Here is a 17,364-nt window from a genome sequence, read left to right as displayed (position 1 = left end):
GTTTCTGAAGGAGAACGGTGGCAGGGAGGTAGGACCTGGTCTTCAATGTCCTGCAGAAAATTCCCTTGGGCAGGCCAGTGGGTTTCAAACCAGCTCTGGTGAGACCCAGGCAGCAGAGCTGAGGCTGAAACACATGATAACTGGGATATAAGGAACAGCAAAATGTCTACAGATCCTTTGCCACATCTCGTGCCAGGCTCCCCCAGTTTGAGGGTTGAGGTCAAGGCTCCACAGCAGCCTTCACCTGTGGCCCAGAAGAGCTGCCTGGCTGTCTAATTCCCGACATGAGAAACACTGCCCCAAGTGCCATGAGGTGAATAACTCACCAACCGTGCAGTGCTCAGAGGCCCTTCACTATAAACCAGGCTTACTAAAAAGGCAAATCTAGTTTAAAGCTAGAAAAGGAAGACTAGCAGCTTGGGAAGGGCGTGAGAAGGAGGGATGTTCTCCATGGCAAGATGGGAAACCACAAGACCCACCTGAAGCACTTGGTGAAGGCGAAGGCACTGAAATACTGGGAGAAAATGCAGGCAGTGGCTTCGTTAGAAGCTCACCAAGTTTAGCACCACCCTGTGAAACATTGCTCTGCTTCCCGGGCTCTGTTGCTGATGAGGACGGCAGAAGGACCACGTCCAGGGAGCTGGTGCGGGGCGGAATGGGAGCGGAGCTGGATGCTGTGCGGGTGTCTGACACGGGGACTGTGCTCCTCTCCCCACCACTGGTGGCTATCACTGAGCTGGGCATACTGGTGAGAGGAGCGTCAGGCAGGTGTCCTCCTGTAGCCAAGGTCCCTTCTGCTGAGAAAGGGCAAAGCAAAGTGGATTTTTACACCCTAAGCTATAAACAGGTGGACGTGCTCTCTTCCATCACCACCCTTAGGCTGACGACACAGATAAAACATAGCAGAAGATCCAAACCTGGAGAAAAGGCTAACTGTGAAGACACAACCTTTTCCTGTGCAAGGAGGTGCTACTCACAGAAGGACACCCTGAAGAGGGCACTGGGAACAAGGTGTGGGAGCACTGTTGGGTTTGCTTCCCTCCGGCGCTGCTCCTGGTGCCACAGTCCAGCCGTGGGCACCGCACACCCGCATTGCTACTGCAGCGCCGCAGCGAGTGAGGTGGGGGTACAGCGGTGCCTAACTCCCTGATACTCGAAACAAAGCATGGCAGGGTCATATGGGATCAGTAAAAGCTGCATTTGCATACCAGGGAGGGAGTCAGGAATGACTGGTGTTGCCTCCTGCTTGTACAAACACTGCCAACGGGGCAGTCTTGAAATCGTGCTGTCTCAGAAAACACAAAAAATCTCAGGGCCAGACTGTTCTTGCAGGAAAGCTGGGTTTTTCTGGTGACTAAATGCAAAAAACAGCTAATGAATTTTTCTCTGCAAGTTGAAATTTTCCTCCATAATGCCCAATTCCATTGTCCAGCACCTCCTCGCAAAGCCTCACTCCTCCATACAGAGTGAATCTTTGAGGTCTACAGGAAGACGCCCAATGGGGTCGGTCAGAGCTCACCTGGGGAAGCATGTTCCAAAGCAGATGGTGAGCCTGTGAGCAAGGGGTCCGTGGACAACATGGTGGCACCTCTGCCACCACCACCCTGGGCTCTCAAAGAGGAACGAGTATGGTCTGGAGAGCTGATGGTTTCGGTACCAGTGATGGAAATCTCTGTTGTTTGGGCCAGTCTGGTGCTGGCTGACAGAGACCTTAACGTCCTCCCTCCACCCTTGGCGGCTGTTGTGGAAACGGAGGTACTGGTGGTAGGGAAATCAGTTCTTCTTGCTGTTGACAGGATGCTGAATGACACATGGCTGCTTCCAGTAGCTAAGATATGATAAAGATACAATTTACATTTTTACACATGTGAAACTATAAATAAACAGTGAGCTTTCTTCCAGTAACAGCCAGAGGCAGCAAGTACATGCGCAAGTAGAAACTATGAGATGTCAATCCAGAGAAAATAGGAAATTTCCAAAGACATGAATCCTTCCTACAGAAATTTGCCTTCTAAAAAACATGGTTTGATGCTGAGAAAAGTGCTATTATATAAAAACTGTTGAACTACTAATGCTGTGCACTTGATTTCACCATTATGTGCCTGAGTGCACTCCATGCTGCTAGAACAAACAAATACCCTAACAACCCAGAAAAGTCTGGAAATCAGTTCAGACAAGGCATAACACTGAGCAGTGCGAAGGTCTTAGAGACATCTGAAGAAATGGGATCAGGGGGATCAGACCCCTTCAGCATTGCAGCAGGGTCTAGGACCAAACAGCAACATGAAGGACCTCAGAGACCACATTCAAAGTTGCCTTAAATTTGTTGAGCTGGTTCAATTTCTGGGAAGAAGCATGGTCCAAGGGGTAGGACAGAGGACAGGAACTGAAATCTGGTCCCTGTGACTGCAGGGACATGATCTAATCCTTGCTTGTTTAGTTCTCTTGCCTATAAAATGGAGATAGCAACTGGAGATAGTAAAAAAAGAATTGTGATTTGAAAGTTAATTATTTTTCTTGGCATGATGAAACTTTCCACACATGTGCCCTTTCTGTAAAAAACCCAAACCACATTTTTTGGTCAAGCAAGAGCTGAAATATTTCAGACACAAAATCACACTGCATCCTTCCAAATAATATATTCTGCATAGCAGAACAGTCAGGCAAGTGTAAGATACAGTAACAGTCCTCCTTTTAATTACAAGAAAAATGGTATTTCACTTCTAACTTGAGCTCACCTGGGGAAGGACCTTCCGAAGGAGAGTGAGAGCGCGTTAGCGAAGGGTCTGCCACCCGCTCGGTGAAATCCGTGATCTCTCTGGACCCACGAACTCCATAGGTCTCTCCCACAGAAGATGCAGACGAGGATCGGATAGTGCCCAAGGTCCCGTACATGGCACTACTGGATGTGGAGTCTTCTGCTGCCCATCGGCTGCTGCCTGTGGCAGATCTCGGGGGTCTCCCGCCACTGCCAGTGGCCGTGGCTGAAATGAAAGCATTGGTGGGAGAGGAAGCAAGGGGGTTTTTCTCTGTCGCTGAGTTGTTAACTGGTCCGTGGCTGCTTCTGACACCTAAGATACAATAAAAACAGGTTTGATTTATGCATATAGAGCTATACATTTGAGGGATTGTGTGTAGAGCATACATTTCTATACTGTTTGTTGAGAAATTGAATAGACCAAGTTCTCAAGCTGGAAAAGGCGCTGCTCTGGGAAGAGGTGAATCCCATACGTTCAAGTACGTGTGGCTTATAAAAAGCCACGAAAATCTTAACTTAAAACCATTTTTTACCGGCAGGCTGTGCACAATACCCAATTTATGCATTTAAGGTGCCTTCCAGCCTGTTTAAATCAGGAGTATACACCTCTAACTTTAAACCAAATCTAGAGAATAAGCTAAAACAGGCCTGGTTTAGGTTTTCCAGTAACAGTCCAGTGAGCCAAGCTGCTGTCTCAGTGCTAGGCTGATGGCACAGCTGTGGGGCCAAGCTCCCCACAGCACCAGGCACCCAGAGCCACGCAGAGTCGGACACAGCCTCACCTATAAGATGTTCGGAAACACCCCGGCGCCCCAGCCTGGCATTCAACCCAGCCCTCTTTAGCAGACATGCTGTCCTGGGGCTCTCCCAAACTGCAGCACTGGGGATGCCGATATTTCACCAGGAGCAGGAGCTGCACTACGAGTCACAGAGCAATGGGCTTAATTGTGAATTAATGGTGAATGGTGGGGCAGAGCTCACTTGGGACCACTCCAAGAGCACGGGGCGAGTTACCACTGTCGTGGCTGCAGGGACTCCCAAAACACCGCCACTCTTACAGAGCAGCCTGCATGGTGGACACAGCGCAGGTGACGGCTACAAATCCCGAGCAAAAGTGTCTCTGGCAGGAAAAGAGTCCATACATGTTTTTCTGACCAATGGCTGCTTTTCCCAGCATGGAAGTTTCATTAGGAATGAGGACATCGATGTTTTTCACTTTTTCGCCCAAAAGCTGAGATCCACTCCCACCCTTCCCACCATTCCCACTGCCAGCCCAATGCAGCCAGTAATAAAAATATCCACGTATCCAATAGCAACTGATGGCCATATCTAAAGAAAAACAGCGCGGGGATAAGAAATCCGTCCAGCTTCAAAGCAGCCAACTATCAGACTAACAAATTTACCTCTGAATGTACTTTCAGAAGCAGAGAGTGAGCTTGTGAGCAAAGGCTCCCCAGGAGGCGCTGGGAGATCGGTGGCTTCCCGTGAGCCATTAGGACGGTGTGTCCCAGCCCCCGAGGAGGAGAAGATCCCCCTCAAAGAGCTGGTGGGGTCGATGCTGGTGGCAGAGCCCCTTGTCACCATAGTTGTGTGGCTGTTTGCAGGGGACGCCGGTGACCACACTGCCACGCTGGGCATGTCAGTATTGTGGGCGTCCGAGTGCAGCGTTGCCTCTTCTGCAGCTGGGATGCTCTTGGGTTCATAACTGCTGCTGCTAAAGGCTAAAAAAAGGAGAAAAGAAATATAAAACTGCATACACATAAATGAAAACAGCTGGATAGGTTTCATCCCTCTATCAGTAGATGTAGACATCGTATGTGTGAATATTCAATAAGGAAATATTTAAAACTGGGAAATCATTAAGACAGGGAAAAAAATGTTCTCTATATAGGAACTCCTGAAATCATTGCTTGCAAAATTCAACTGAAAGTTTTCAAGGAAAATCTATCCCCCTCTTCCAACAAGAATAATATTTATCCATACTTTCATTTCTGTGAAATGTTTTTAAATGTACAGAATGTGCCAAATACAATATTATTCCTCCTTTCTTTAAAATAAAAAGGATGTGTTTTGTTTATAAAGAGTCTTTAAATAATGTTCTGAGTTATACAGCTAGCTATCAAACTCACTCGTGGAAGCACTTTCCGAAGCAGACGGCGAGCCCATAAGCAACAGGTCTGTGGCACCTCTGTCACCACCACGCTGGGCTCCCAAAGACATCCCAGGGGTCCAGGTCTGGTCTGAGGAGCTGGTGATTTGGGTACCAGAGGTGGAAATCTTTGCTGCATCAGCCAACCTGGTGCTGGCTGGCAGAGACCTTAATGTCCTCCCTGAACCCTTGGTGACTGTTGTGGAAATGGAGGTGCTGGTGGTGGGGAAATCCAAAACTCTCCTCTCTGTGGTCGAGACGTTGGATGGCTGGTAGCTGCTTCCAATGGCTACAGCACAATAAAAAAAGACCTGGATTTATATGTATGAAATTATAAACAGATGGATCCATTTTCTTCCCAGATGCTTACAGCGCACATATGGATATTAAGCATAGGAAGTTTTCAATCTGGACAAAGTGCTCTTTTGGAAAGGCATGAATCCCCTCGCCGCAGGAAGACCTTGCACAAAACCCAGGGCTCACTGCCAGGACAGCACGGCTTCGCGAGAGCCGGGGCAGCTCAGCCAGCAGGAAAACTCATGGGACAAGGACTGCAGGGACTTGCCCTTAAATCCCACCTTTGCTCTAAGACTGCTGGAAATCAGCCCAGGCTCTCTTAGTATTTTTCTGTAGCTTGAACACGGCATCAAACAGCAAAGGGGGGAAACCTGAGCGTGGCCATGTTCCCATATGAGCCTGCAGCTCACTACACATCCCAGGGCTTAACGGGACACAGGGAAAAATGCTTAAGTAAGAATAAAATAGGGTAAACCAACAAATTGTAGACTGACCAAGCTCACCCATGGCAGTGCTTCCTGAAGCCAGGCGAGAAGGGGCGAGCTGGCGCTCCATGGAGGGCTCGGGGAAATGTCCCTGTGCTGGGGTCACTGAGGAGGGAGCTGAGGCCAGGGGCTGAGCCATGGAGCTGGGCACGGCCCTTCGGATACTGGACCTCAGGTTGTCTGCAGCCCTGATGCTGCTCCCAGCAGCTGTGACAGAGGGAAGGGATGTGTCAGTGTGAGAACCCTGGAGGTGTGTTTGCTCCTGGCAAGTCTCAGGCACAGGATAAGGACTTGGCAACACCGAGGTTTTCAGTAAGTTCACATGGAGTGGGGCAAAGTCTCTGTTTTTGAGAGCTCCAGAAACAGCTGCTTGCAAAGCAAGCGAGGGGAAGCCGCAGAGCCCAGGGATCTCAGGTTTGTTGTCCTGTACAGGTTGTTGAAGCACAAGCGTCTCACCCTGTCTAGCCAAGACCAAACCCACCCGGCCTGGCTGTGAGCGTGGGTTACCAACCTCACACCCCACTACAGCACCACTCGGGTGGGACACACAGCTCAGGTGGGGTTGGGACCTCGCCTTTGCTCTGCAGCTGGCCCTGAATCAGCTGAGATATGTTGCAGTTGCACATGCCCACCCTGCAGAAAACACAGTGATAAGGTCCAAAGACCTTTGGTTTTTTTTTTGAAGTGGAAAATGCTGGGGGATTTTGGACCAAATTATTTTTTCCATTGCTTTTTCCTGCTTTCGGCAGGGCATTTCAGCTAACCATCCAAATTATAACAGAGCGCATGCAAAATACAGCATCTTCTCCATTTCAAGAAAGCAAAAGCTATATATAGCTTTTTAAGGCTATAAAATAAATCCATAGGCCAGCAGATCTCACCTCCGAAAATGCTGTCTGTGGCAGGTGATGCTGTGAGCGAAGAGCTTGTGGAGTCCCCCACGACATCCCTGGGGTGTAGCATGATGTGGTTTGCACCAGTCTGGGTACTGGAAGCTCGGGGAGAGGACTGGGGTTGTCCCAGAGAGCCAGGGAGGGGGGTACTGGGGAGGGGTCGCAGCATTGCCCTGTTGCTCCCCGAGGGGCTGGGTGAAGTGGCTGCAGTGCCTGTGGGAGGGCTGCCAGGCTGCTCTGTGCCCACCCAGCCACTCGCTGGTTGAGAGGGACCACCGGTGCCTGCAAGGCAATGGGGGAAAGCAAATGAGAGCACAGAGACGGGCTGAGCTGGCCACCCATCACCTTCTGCTGTCACCTCACCCCACAGCCCACAGTCCCCTTGCCTGTATTCTGCCTACAGCAACTTTGTCTTTGGGAGCTGCACTGAGTAATTCATAATTTTTAAGGCCAGGAGAAGCCACAGAGATGCTTCTCTCCACCCTTGTGCTTGAAGCAAGCCAGAAAACTGCCCTGAGCACATGGTGAGGATGGAGGGCCAGATCCAGCACACAAAGCTCTAGCAACACAGGGCAGCCAGGCTTAACCCATGCCTGGTTTCTCCAGGGAACAGCAGCCACCTTGTTCCCAGGCTGAACTGGGATGGCTCACCCGGGCGATGAGTCTCTGCAGATGAAGGCAGCAGCACCGTTCTTGTCACGTTGTCAAATCCTGCCACGTCCCAGGCCCCATGGCGCCGGCCCAGCACCCTCTCGGTCAAGTCAGTGCTGCTGGCTGCCAAAATTGGTGGTGTCCCCTCGGTAGCTGCAGGGGTGCTGGGAGAAACAAGAGCCCTCTTACCTCTCTCCCGGCTGCCCACAGCATGGTGATGGCTTCCAGCGGCTGGAAAATAAAACAGAGAAGGTCATGTTCTCCCTGGACAGGTTAATTTGTCTCAGCTGGGGTGGCAGAGCATCACCCGGAGCGGTACCCAGCCCTACCATACACAATAGGTAGGGTCACAGCTGCATTCTCTGTTTCCTCTAACACAGACCACACTGCAAGAGGGAGTGCTGGGAACAGAGAGTTTCTGTCACCAAAAAATATCGGTATTTCAAAATTTGTCTTCACGTGTATGGCAAAAGAAACCCAGATTTTTTAAAAAAACATTAAAAACACAGAAGGCAGTAAGGAGCTTACACCAGGACAGCCATCAGCTGGCAGCCTGGGCATGCCAGCTCCACACTCTAGTCCTGAAGCAGGAAAAAAAATGAGGAATTAAAAAATTAAAGAAAACCTCTATGGTCATATCTCAACAAGACACTTACTTCATCCGGGGATATTAAGAAAAGAACTGAAGTGGGGACAGGGCAGGCAGCACAGCCTTGTCCTGCTGGTGTGGGAAACAGGCTTTGATTTAGTGCATGCTTAAAATGTACATTGGTTTACTCATGACCACAGCCCCACCAAACATTGTGAAGATTATGAACAAGCCCAACGGTAAATGTTCACCTGCACAATTTTCACGTGAGGACCTCAGCTACAAATCATGACATAGCTGGTCAGATACTTTTTACTTGGGCAATCATAATCTAGGTTGGGTTCACGATGGGGTTCAGCTCCTCCTGGGAGGAGGCGCGGGGATGCCCGGGGTCTCCGCTCTGGGCACAGCCCTGGAGCTCTGTGGATGGGCAGGACTCTCTGGGGTGCTTCTGGGTGGGGAATAACAATGGTGGCAGCTCCTGAGAATCACCTTCATTGTAATGTTAAAAAAAATTCAGCTTTTCTGGGGCTGGATTTCTTCCAAAAATCTGAATTTCTAGCAGCGGGGAGGGAATACTTCCTAACCCACCAGCTATGCTTGGTCCATAGGCTGGGTACAGCAAACAGGGACTCTCACATTGATAAAACTCACCAGGAGGAAGGCTGCAGGCGGGCGGGTGGGTTGCTGTCCCAGCAGATGGGCTGTCTGGGGGTCCTGCTCCTGGTGGGGTGACATCCCCACCACTGGCAGGGGGACCAATGTGCCCCATGACCCTTCTCGCTGCTGGCACCGCACCATGCCTGACAGGTAGCAATGCCCTCTCCCTGCTCCTGGCCAGCATTGTCACCAGCTCCACACTGTCCACGAGAGACCCAGAAGTCCTTATCTCTGTGTCCGAACTTCTCGCCTGATGGCTGCTTTCAATGACTGAAAGGAAAAACAAGAAAAAAATCCCCTCAACGCTGGATGTGTAGGCTCGGCTCATTGCAGTAACACTGAGGCCAAGCTCTGAGCTCATTTACACTAGAGAAAATTTTGCATAATCAAAACACAGACACGAAATTTATTTTTGGATTCACACCAGTGGAAATTAGATTAGTCTGTGGGGCCAAATGCCGAAACCCACCGTTGTGCACAAGATGAATCCAATTCAGCACCCCCATGGGGTTTTTTTTGTGTTAGGAGAAATAAGTCTTTAAAGGAGCAAAAAGAAAGTCTTAAGCAAATAACCGATGGAGATATGTGCAGTGTGGAGTCCATGGGAGGAATGTGTAGGTCTCCAGAGCTGATGGCCAGCTGGAGCCCAGCACAGCCCATGTGCCCTATCCCAAGGGTGTGATGGGACAGGAGGGCCCCACAGCTCTTCCCCTCTCTTCACTCAGCTGGTGCTTGCTGGACACCTGACCTCGAGTCCCCCCACCTTCAGAGAGCTGGCATGAAGCTGGCTGAGAACGGCAGGGCAAACAGGAGGGTTGGCATATCCCATCCAGCCACCACGAGGCACCAAGACAGAAGAGATCAATGTATAGTGTGGATTACACTGGCCATCCAGGTGCTGAAGCACCCCAAGGTGATCGACATTTTGGTGTATCTGACGTTAATGTCTACCAGAACATGAGAAACAAGATGGGAGAATTTTATGCATCTGCAGGTCCATTTTCTGTGAGCAAACGTGGCCCAAGCCCCAGCCCCATCCTAAATGTGTTTGCGTCTGCTCTCTTGGTCCTGCTGCAAGGCTGATCCAAACTCTCACCTCTCCCATCATCCAGAACAATTTTCTCATTTAATTAGAAAATGAATAAACACATTTATGGAATAAATGTTGGTTCCCAAGCCAGCATTACCCTTTAGCTTAGCTAGCTCTTCCCCTCCCTCCACAGGCTCACCACAGTGCCGATGTGTAACAGCAGCAATCTCACCCCCCCTTTGCACAAGTTTCTTCTGCATTTCTACCATCTGCTATATCTTATGGACCCAAAAATTACTTCTCCCAGGGACGTCAACAGGCATTACATGCTTTACAGGATTTCCAAAAGTACACAGATGGCTGTGTGCATCTCTAGAATATAAACATGTTCCAAATTGGGCCCTAAGCAAGGACTGAAGATGTTACTCAGTAGCTAACTTCTCAGCTCAATCATGAACACTGACCGCTGGCAGCAGCAGCAGGACTCGGTGCAGCAGCTGTAGCTTCAGCCTTGGGTCTGCCATCCAGCCTGATACTGCCTGGATCAGAGCATCTAGTGACTGCTGCTGTGAGTGGTTCCAGTGAGATTTGCTGGGGAAATCGGGGTTTCCAGCCCACAGTACCAGTCAGGGCTGTGCATGCACATTGGTCATGTGAAAACCAGCAGCAACTGTCCCTGCCCTACGTTACAGCCCCGAGGCTTGTCTGGCTCTGCAGCCTCAGATGCTCTTCAAAGCCCACAAGTCAAAGCATGACCTAATCACAGCTGTGTCATCTGAAATGGCAAGATCCCAGTTTTACCCATCTTCCTTATAACCAAAACACAATCTCTGGGCTGGAATAGCCCATCACACTCTCCACTCGCTGAGTGGGCAGAATGGGAGCCTGTCTAAGGAAACTCCAGTTTAGGGTGACAGGGTCCGAAACATCTCAGGAAATTGAGACAAGTCATATATTTTGGGAGGGGAACTCTCCCCACTTTGCAGCTCAGAGATCCACCAGGCTACGGGACAGACATGTCCCGCCTGTCACACACATGGCATCTCAAAACAGGGCTGCAGATGATACACAGACAGCAGCTAAAATCACTGCTCAGTCTCTGCCCAAAAGCTCTGATGTTGAAGGTTAAGCACTCTTGATGTTGAAGGCCTCTAAGCACTTTCCTTAACAAAGCTGTGCCTCAGAGAAACACCCGTGGGACACGTACTCCTCCTTGCCTTGCATGTGTCCTTTGGGGTTGCTGTACCTGCCACGCCAGTGGTGGCAATTTCAGGAGTGGTCTCCTCCATCCATCTGCAACAGCTTCAGTGGGAACTCACCAAGAAAAAAAGAGCAATGCAGGTAGGACAGTCTGCATTTCATCCTGGAAGTCTGAGCACCACGAGGCCCAAGGGGACAAGAGCCCCTCGGGTGCCTCTACTGACAGCCCCAGCCACGGCTGCGATGCCCACCTAGCTGAGGACACCGAGCCGCAGCTGCCGTCTGGAGCCTGCAGTGAGCCACCTCCTGTCCCATGTAACAAGCTGCTTGTTGTCGCCATTTGGACGAGGGGATGCAAAGTTGCAGGGGACGCTTGCTACGCTCATTTGCAAGCCAATACCCAGCCTGTAATTGTAGCCCACAAGTCCATTTATAGCAGCCCCGATGCTGAAAAATTTGGGTGTGCTGGAAGGCGGCACACTGAATTTCTCTCTGTTCCCCTCTCACTAAAAGCTTTCAGCTGTGCAACCCATGTTTACTGTGCCCCAGCAGCCAGCTTTGCTGCACAGAAAAAAGGCAGAGCAGCAGATGCTTAAAGAAACCCTTAGGGGATGAGTATAGACAGAGGGAAATTTGCTTTCTCAGGTTGCCAAGTCATTTGTCAACAAGGGCTCTGACCAGACATGCTAAAATATATAGCAGGCACTGCACAGGCATTTAATTGCCACTTCTTAAAAATAACCCTGGAAATGCCAGCAAACAGTACCTTCAGCTAAGACCCTTGATTGAAAGCAACTGGTTCAAAGGTAAAATGCTGCTGGCTGCTTGTCTGGTTGTTGTTCCCTGAGCAAATCCACCTCAGAGTTTTCTCTAACCTCTTCTGGCTCTGCAGAGCTGCTGGGAATAAACCAATGCAAAACCTTTCCCCTCATCATGGGCATCAGCTAACCTGGCTTTGAGTGCAGTCAGGGAGTAGACAGGCTGAATAAGAAGGTATTAATTACCCAGGCTTTTTAGAGTCATCTGGCATTTTTAACTCTGCCCTGCCCGGTGTGCCAGTTCCTGGTGCAGGGGGGAAAGCTTTGTGCCAGTATGGGCTCAGCTCCCCAGTTCAGTGGGTGCAGAGTGTGAGCCATGCTGGAAAATCCAACCCACAGCATGTAGGAAGGAAACCCCAAAAAATCAGGCTGTTCAACAAAATAAACATAAAATCTCAGCTCATCACACAGCCATCAACCTGCAATTGAGTTGCAGGACAACTGCAATCTCCTCTTTGACTTGCCTGCAGAAATTAGCCTTCAAAGATGACCATCCACTGGAGTGGGTGGACCAGATGCAAACTTCTTCCAAAAAAATACATGCGGGACCATCTGGCCTCCGCTGATGCTTAAAGCTGAGCAGCCCCTTTAGCTCAGGTACAGATTTGTCACTAACAATTTTGTCACATCCTAAACTGCCAACTGCCTTCCGTGGTTTAACTCCATGCAGCCACAGCAGTCAAGAGAAATATTTGACTTCCAGCACAAAACCGTCCTGCCACCCGCCGGACCGGTGTTTTCCTTCCCAGTTAAAACTAGCAGTGATGCTCACCAGACAGGTCGAGGCTCGGAGTTACTTTTTCTTCACAAGCATAACAAGTCCGCAGCTTGCTGGGAGCTGAATTATAATGCAGCCAGAACAAACAGATCAAGTTCCAGCTGATTTCTCAAGGCTTTGGGTTTGCCCCTGGCAGCTCGGCTGGATGTCTACCTTGTGAGACTCCTGAAAAATCCCTTTTGGACCAGCAATTTTCTGTCTCCATCCCTGGCTGCAGCACAGGCATTGCCCTGGCCAGGAGGTGACTGCTGCCAGGACAAAGTCACGGTGATGCTCAAGGCTCAACCATGGGGCAGCACAACACCGAAAAGCACAATACTGCAACTTTTCAGCAGCGGCTGCGATCGCTCACGGACATTTTAGGGCAGGGAGGGAGGAGGGATGTATCCTGCTAACGCCAGGGGAGCAGGATCCCTACAGACAACATTTGGCAGGAGCATCGCAGCCAGCCGAGGCACACCACGAGCTATCCCAGTCCTGCTGCTTTCCTGCAGAAGGGATTTTTCTCCTCAAAGGGCAGAAAAATACTCCCTCGAGCTGGGAAAGCAAATTTAATCGGTGTTTGCACACAAGGAAAGCCAAGAGCCGTTGTTCGGCTGCCCAAAGCAGCCCTTCACCCCACAGCAGTCCCTCCTCGGGAGGGTGGCGATTCCCTGGTGACCGTTCCCAGTACAGCCGCCCATGCAGCGGCTGTTTTGCCAGGGCTACGGCCACCCCAGGAGCATCCCATGCTGAGCTGAGCACGCGTGAAGCCGAAGCAGGCTCCTCCCGAGGACAGGCAGCTATAATTATAAAGCCCACATCTGTTAACGTTGCATAATCTTAACATCATCCGAGGTTGCGATGGAGGGAAAAAAACCTCATCTCAACTTAGAAAACTCCTTGCCGGTTGTAGGAAAAGGTTAGGAAGAAAGGCAGGCTGCGAGGGAGGAGAAGCGGGGAGCAAAGCCGGGGCTGCCGGCCCCGCAGCGGGTGGCACGGGTGGCTGCCGGTCCCCGCCGGGGCTGGGGCCAGGCTCTGTGCTGTGTTTTGAACGGCTGCTGCGGATGTCGGGATCATGGGTGGAGGCCGGTTAGGAGCCAAGTGAGTTTGTGCGAACAAAAGCTACAGCCCTAAATCTGGACCGTCCAGGGCTCTCTGGGATTTTCGATTTCCTTCCTTGTTCTTGCCCTGAAAGACGCAGTGCGAGGCGGGGGGGGGGGGTGGGGGGGCTGAAATGGAGCTTAGAAAAAAAATCTTCATACTTGAGATGGGTTAGTTGAGCGTAAACATGCTGATAATATTGCTTGGGGAAGGTCCCTCGTGTGCACTAAGCACGGGAAGAATGCGAGAGGTTTTTAAATACATGCGGTCAACCCTTTTTTGCTAATTCTTTCAGTATTAATAAAAGGAATTATTCAGCCTGGATGAAGGTGGTGAGAGAGGGTGGATGGGGAAGAGAAGAGGTGCAGGAGTCCTGCCAGCACCTCCCACCCTGCTGCAGGGCTGTTTGGATGGGGTACCCTATAGATACATCCCCTGGCAGCATCTTGCTCTGGTCCTCATCCTCCTCGTCCTCTCCCCACCAGGTCCCAGCCAGAGCAGGACAGCAATTTACAGGACTTTAAATCATTTAAACCATAGTACAAAGGATTTATCCAGCTACCAAAGGTGACTGGAGCTTCAATATGTCAGCTTGAGAAAGGTGATGGGGTCTTAATGCCAGCAGCAGACCCTGCAAGCTCTGAGTGCCAAGGTCCAGGTGGTTAACACCTACCTGGCCACCACGGGTGATGGGTGCCCACAGGGCTGGGGACATCGGCATCGTCCTCAGACCCTCCTATGCCAGGCCATGGCACTTCGCTTGCAGTGCTGCTTTACGGCACAAAACACACTGCACTTCCACACCACCTCCCCTCTGGGACCTTTAAAATCATGGCCTGGAAGCAAAAAAAGACCATTTTTGCTTCCTACCCTTTTTTCATGATCCCAGAGCCTGATGCTTGGAGATGCCATAAGAATAAAAAGGATCCAATTACTGGTTTTAAGAGCAGTATCCTAAAGCAGAGAAACACGTACTCCAAAATAAAGAGCACACAGAAACCTGCGATCATTCCCAAAAGCATGGGATGCATGCACACGGCCTGCCTGCAACCAGGGATAAAACCTGCACAGTGCAGGGACAGGACATTGTCCTGCTTATCCAGTGGTTTCCAGCCTCTTAATCCTGATGTCCTAAACATTTCCCTGGGGAGGTGCAGGCTCCCAGAACACCAGCTCAAGCCTATGAAATTCTGAGCTTCTTACTCATCTTTCTTGGACAGTTTGGGCTTAATCCAGGCATCCCTGGGACCGCATGGACCCATGCTGCCTGAAAACTGCCAGCCCAGGTCTCAGAGCAGCGCCTTAAACCTCTTTTCATGAGCTTTTGTTTTTAAAGGGCTTTCGGCAACTGAATTAAAAAAAAAAAAAAAGTCCTGCTTTATTGTCCAGTCTTTGGTAAACACATTCAAATACAAGTCCACTTCCAATAGGGATAAGCTGTCTCATGACTACCCATACTCCTAAAAAAACCTGTAACTGTGCCAATGCTCCAGTAAAATCCCAATTCAGCCAGCCAGCCAGTGAAGAGGGGATCAAGCCTCCAGCCCCAGAGAGGCCCCACAGGGCCCTGGGACCCATGTCCCTGCTGCCTTTCCTGAGCAGAAAGCCTGAATTACCTGTATTTGCTTGCTTGCTGGCTCGTTTCTTTTCTACCTCAGTAGTGTCATCTCCCGTCCCCGTCCCAACTGCCCCCCCCTCCCCTGGTGTTAATGTGGGAAAAGCCCCTGTAGTCCCAGGGGGTGAGAAGGCAGCTCTGCCCCAGCACCAGCTGATAGGGCCCAGGAGTACTTCCCAAAGGGATTTTCTTTCTCACTGTTTTCAGTAGACATTAATAAAAATAAGCGAAATCTCCACAGAATGCACAGTTCTCTGAGCATCCATCCCTCCTCTCCATCCCCTCTCCCGCCACCCTGCGATGCTGAAATATCTCCAAGTACCCTGCCTGCTCTGCAGATCCCAGATTCCAAATCCCAGCACCACCTAAATTCACTCCTAAAACCCTCATGGCTTTTCTGTAACGTCCTGCAGAAATATTACAGAAAATATCACCCACGCAGCGCTTCTCCTTCCTCTTTCCAGGGTTTTTAAAGTCCCCTGGAAGGTTGGCTCAGTGGGAAGGCAGTGCTACCCTTGCAGGCACTCAAGAGGGCAAAGCAAAAGCCGTGCAGGGACCCAGCCCGGTGTCACTTTAACTTCTGCTCCCATCTGAGGGCAGTGCTGCTGGAGACTGTCAGACGGCTCGGGGAGGAAGTCTCCTGGCAAGGCTCCACCAAAGTGGAGTTGCTAGGTCACTGGAACAATAAAAAGGCAAGAAAAAACATCCTGGCTGCAAAAAAGAAAGGGGAAAAAAAAGGAAAAAAAGCCATGGCAGTGTGTACAGAGCTGGTTAAGTGGAAAGAAACAAGGCTGGAGAGAGCAGGACGATGCCGCTGCTGGCTTTTGTAAGCATGCGACTTAATTTCTAACAAGGACCTTTCTCCAGAGGTCTCACATGAAAAATTCCAGAAACCTGGAATTTCTCTGCAAGGTTTCCAATTGGTAAATCTCACATGGGGCAGTATTTCCAGGGAAGCTAGCCCGCTGCTGCTCTGGAGAGATTAACTACCCTTTGCATGTTAACCAGGGCATCACAATCCATTGTATGACTTTCTCGCACCATTACATGCCCCCAGCAGCTGACTGTGTTCATTTAAACTGGTAAGAAAACTGCCTCCAAGCAAGGCTATATTTCGGCAATAAAGGGGCGAGCAGCCCCACAAGGTGCAGAGTGCTGTGCAGCCCTGGGGCTTGGGCTCCTCCATAAGGAAAGGTGCTAGCAGTTTAGAAACTGCAGAATGAAATTTTGCTTTCTGAAAACTTTCATTTCAAGGCCAGAAGGGAGCATTAGCTCATTCTGTCTGACCTCATGTATAACTAAAGTCATTCTGTGTAGCTTATTTACTCCCAATACAAACTCAATGACTTGTATTTGACTTAAATGGATCTTGCAGGGAAAAAAAATCAAACTATTGATTATTTGGGATTGTGCTTAAAACCACAAGAACTATGGGCTGAAGCAGATTTTTCTGCACAAAACCTCAAAGTGCATCAAAAAGCAATGCCCAGCAGTGTGAAGCATATATGCAGCAGGAGCCATCCACCCCAGGAGCCAAGGACTCCAGCCTTTTGCAGACCCAGGCAAAAACAAGGCGGTATTGTCATGTCAGACTCTGGAAACAAAACCACAGGTCCCTGCTCCAAAGTGGTCTGAGCCTGGGAGATGCTTCTCGCAGCCAGGAGGGCACAATAAATACCAGGAAGATGGAGGAAAGAGTAGGAAAAGGGGTGCTACGATGCTGAGAGGTCACACTGGGAGCAGCCGGGGGCTGCCATGGGTCCCTGGGGGCCAAGCGATGCTGCCCATCGCCACAGGATGGGCTTTAGTCCAGGTGTCTTGACCAGAACCTGCTCTAGCAATGCACTTAAGAAGAGCTCCCCAGGGAAGTATTCTCCATGCTTAACACTAAGCACACACCAAAGAGCTTTACTGGCTGGCGGCCACACCAGGCATGATGACCAACCTGGGAACTGAGCAACTTCTCAAGGACATGATGGGGAGGTGGGGACAAGAGGAATGAGGGGCCCTTTGGATGCAGGAAGATCACAAGGCCACCAAGGGGTGGATGCACTTTGGTGACACACAGACACAAAGCTCGCTGGATTCTTACCTCCATGTAGAGTAGCAAAATCCAACCCCATCCCAGAGGAAGACTGATGGCAGCCCAAGCCTTACACCCAGTTCTCACCTCCCAGCTGAAGGTGGGATGCAGGGCATGGTGTCATGGCAGTAGGAACCATGGGTACTCTCATGGCTCTTAGTCTTCCAGCAAGGGACGGTGAGACTTGGGAGGGGATGGAGAAAAAGCAAACAGGCAAAAAAATAAAGCAGCTTAAAGAGAAATTAATCCCCAGAAGAGATAAGGGCCCGCACCTC

The 17,364-nt window shown here is 50.3% G+C and overlaps 1 protein-coding gene across 7 annotated transcripts in view; it reads right to left on the bottom strand.

The window, feature by feature from the left end:
• Positions 1–17,364, bottom strand: part of HEG1 (heart development protein with EGF like domains 1) — a 63,247-nt gene that overhangs the window by 27,678 nt on the left and 18,205 nt on the right. For 3 of the 7 annotated variants that reach the window (XR_012623756.1, XM_074828696.1, XM_074828693.1), the window contains 9 exons: positions 8,477–8,752; positions 7,234–7,464; positions 6,571–6,864; positions 5,699–5,896; positions 4,888–5,196; positions 4,162–4,479; positions 2,739–3,071; positions 1,520–1,828; positions 480–797 (listed from right to left, as the gene is read on the bottom strand). Coding sequence is in view for 6 of the 7 variants with exons in the window: in XM_074828696.1 (XP_074684797.1) it covers positions 480–797; positions 1,520–1,828; positions 2,739–3,071; positions 4,162–4,479; positions 4,888–5,196; positions 5,699–5,896; positions 6,571–6,864; positions 7,234–7,464; positions 8,477–8,752 (2,586 nt within the window). In the remaining variant the exon portion in view is untranslated. The remainder of the gene's footprint in view (positions 1–479; positions 798–1,519; positions 1,829–2,738; positions 3,072–4,161; positions 4,480–4,887; positions 5,197–5,698; positions 5,897–6,570; positions 6,865–7,233; positions 7,465–8,476; positions 8,753–17,364) is intronic. The other 4 variants (XM_074828694.1, XM_074828695.1, XM_074828697.1 and 1 more) reach the window with 4 other exon arrangements.

Source organism: Strix aluco, chromosome 6 (genome assembly GCF_031877795.1).
Source record: "Strix aluco isolate bStrAlu1 chromosome 6, bStrAlu1.hap1, whole genome shotgun sequence".
Classification (NCBI taxonomy): Eukaryota; Metazoa; Chordata; class Aves; order Strigiformes; family Strigidae; genus Strix; species Strix aluco.
Note: the sequence above shows the minus strand (reverse complement) of the source record. Positions and strands in the feature narration are given on the sequence as shown.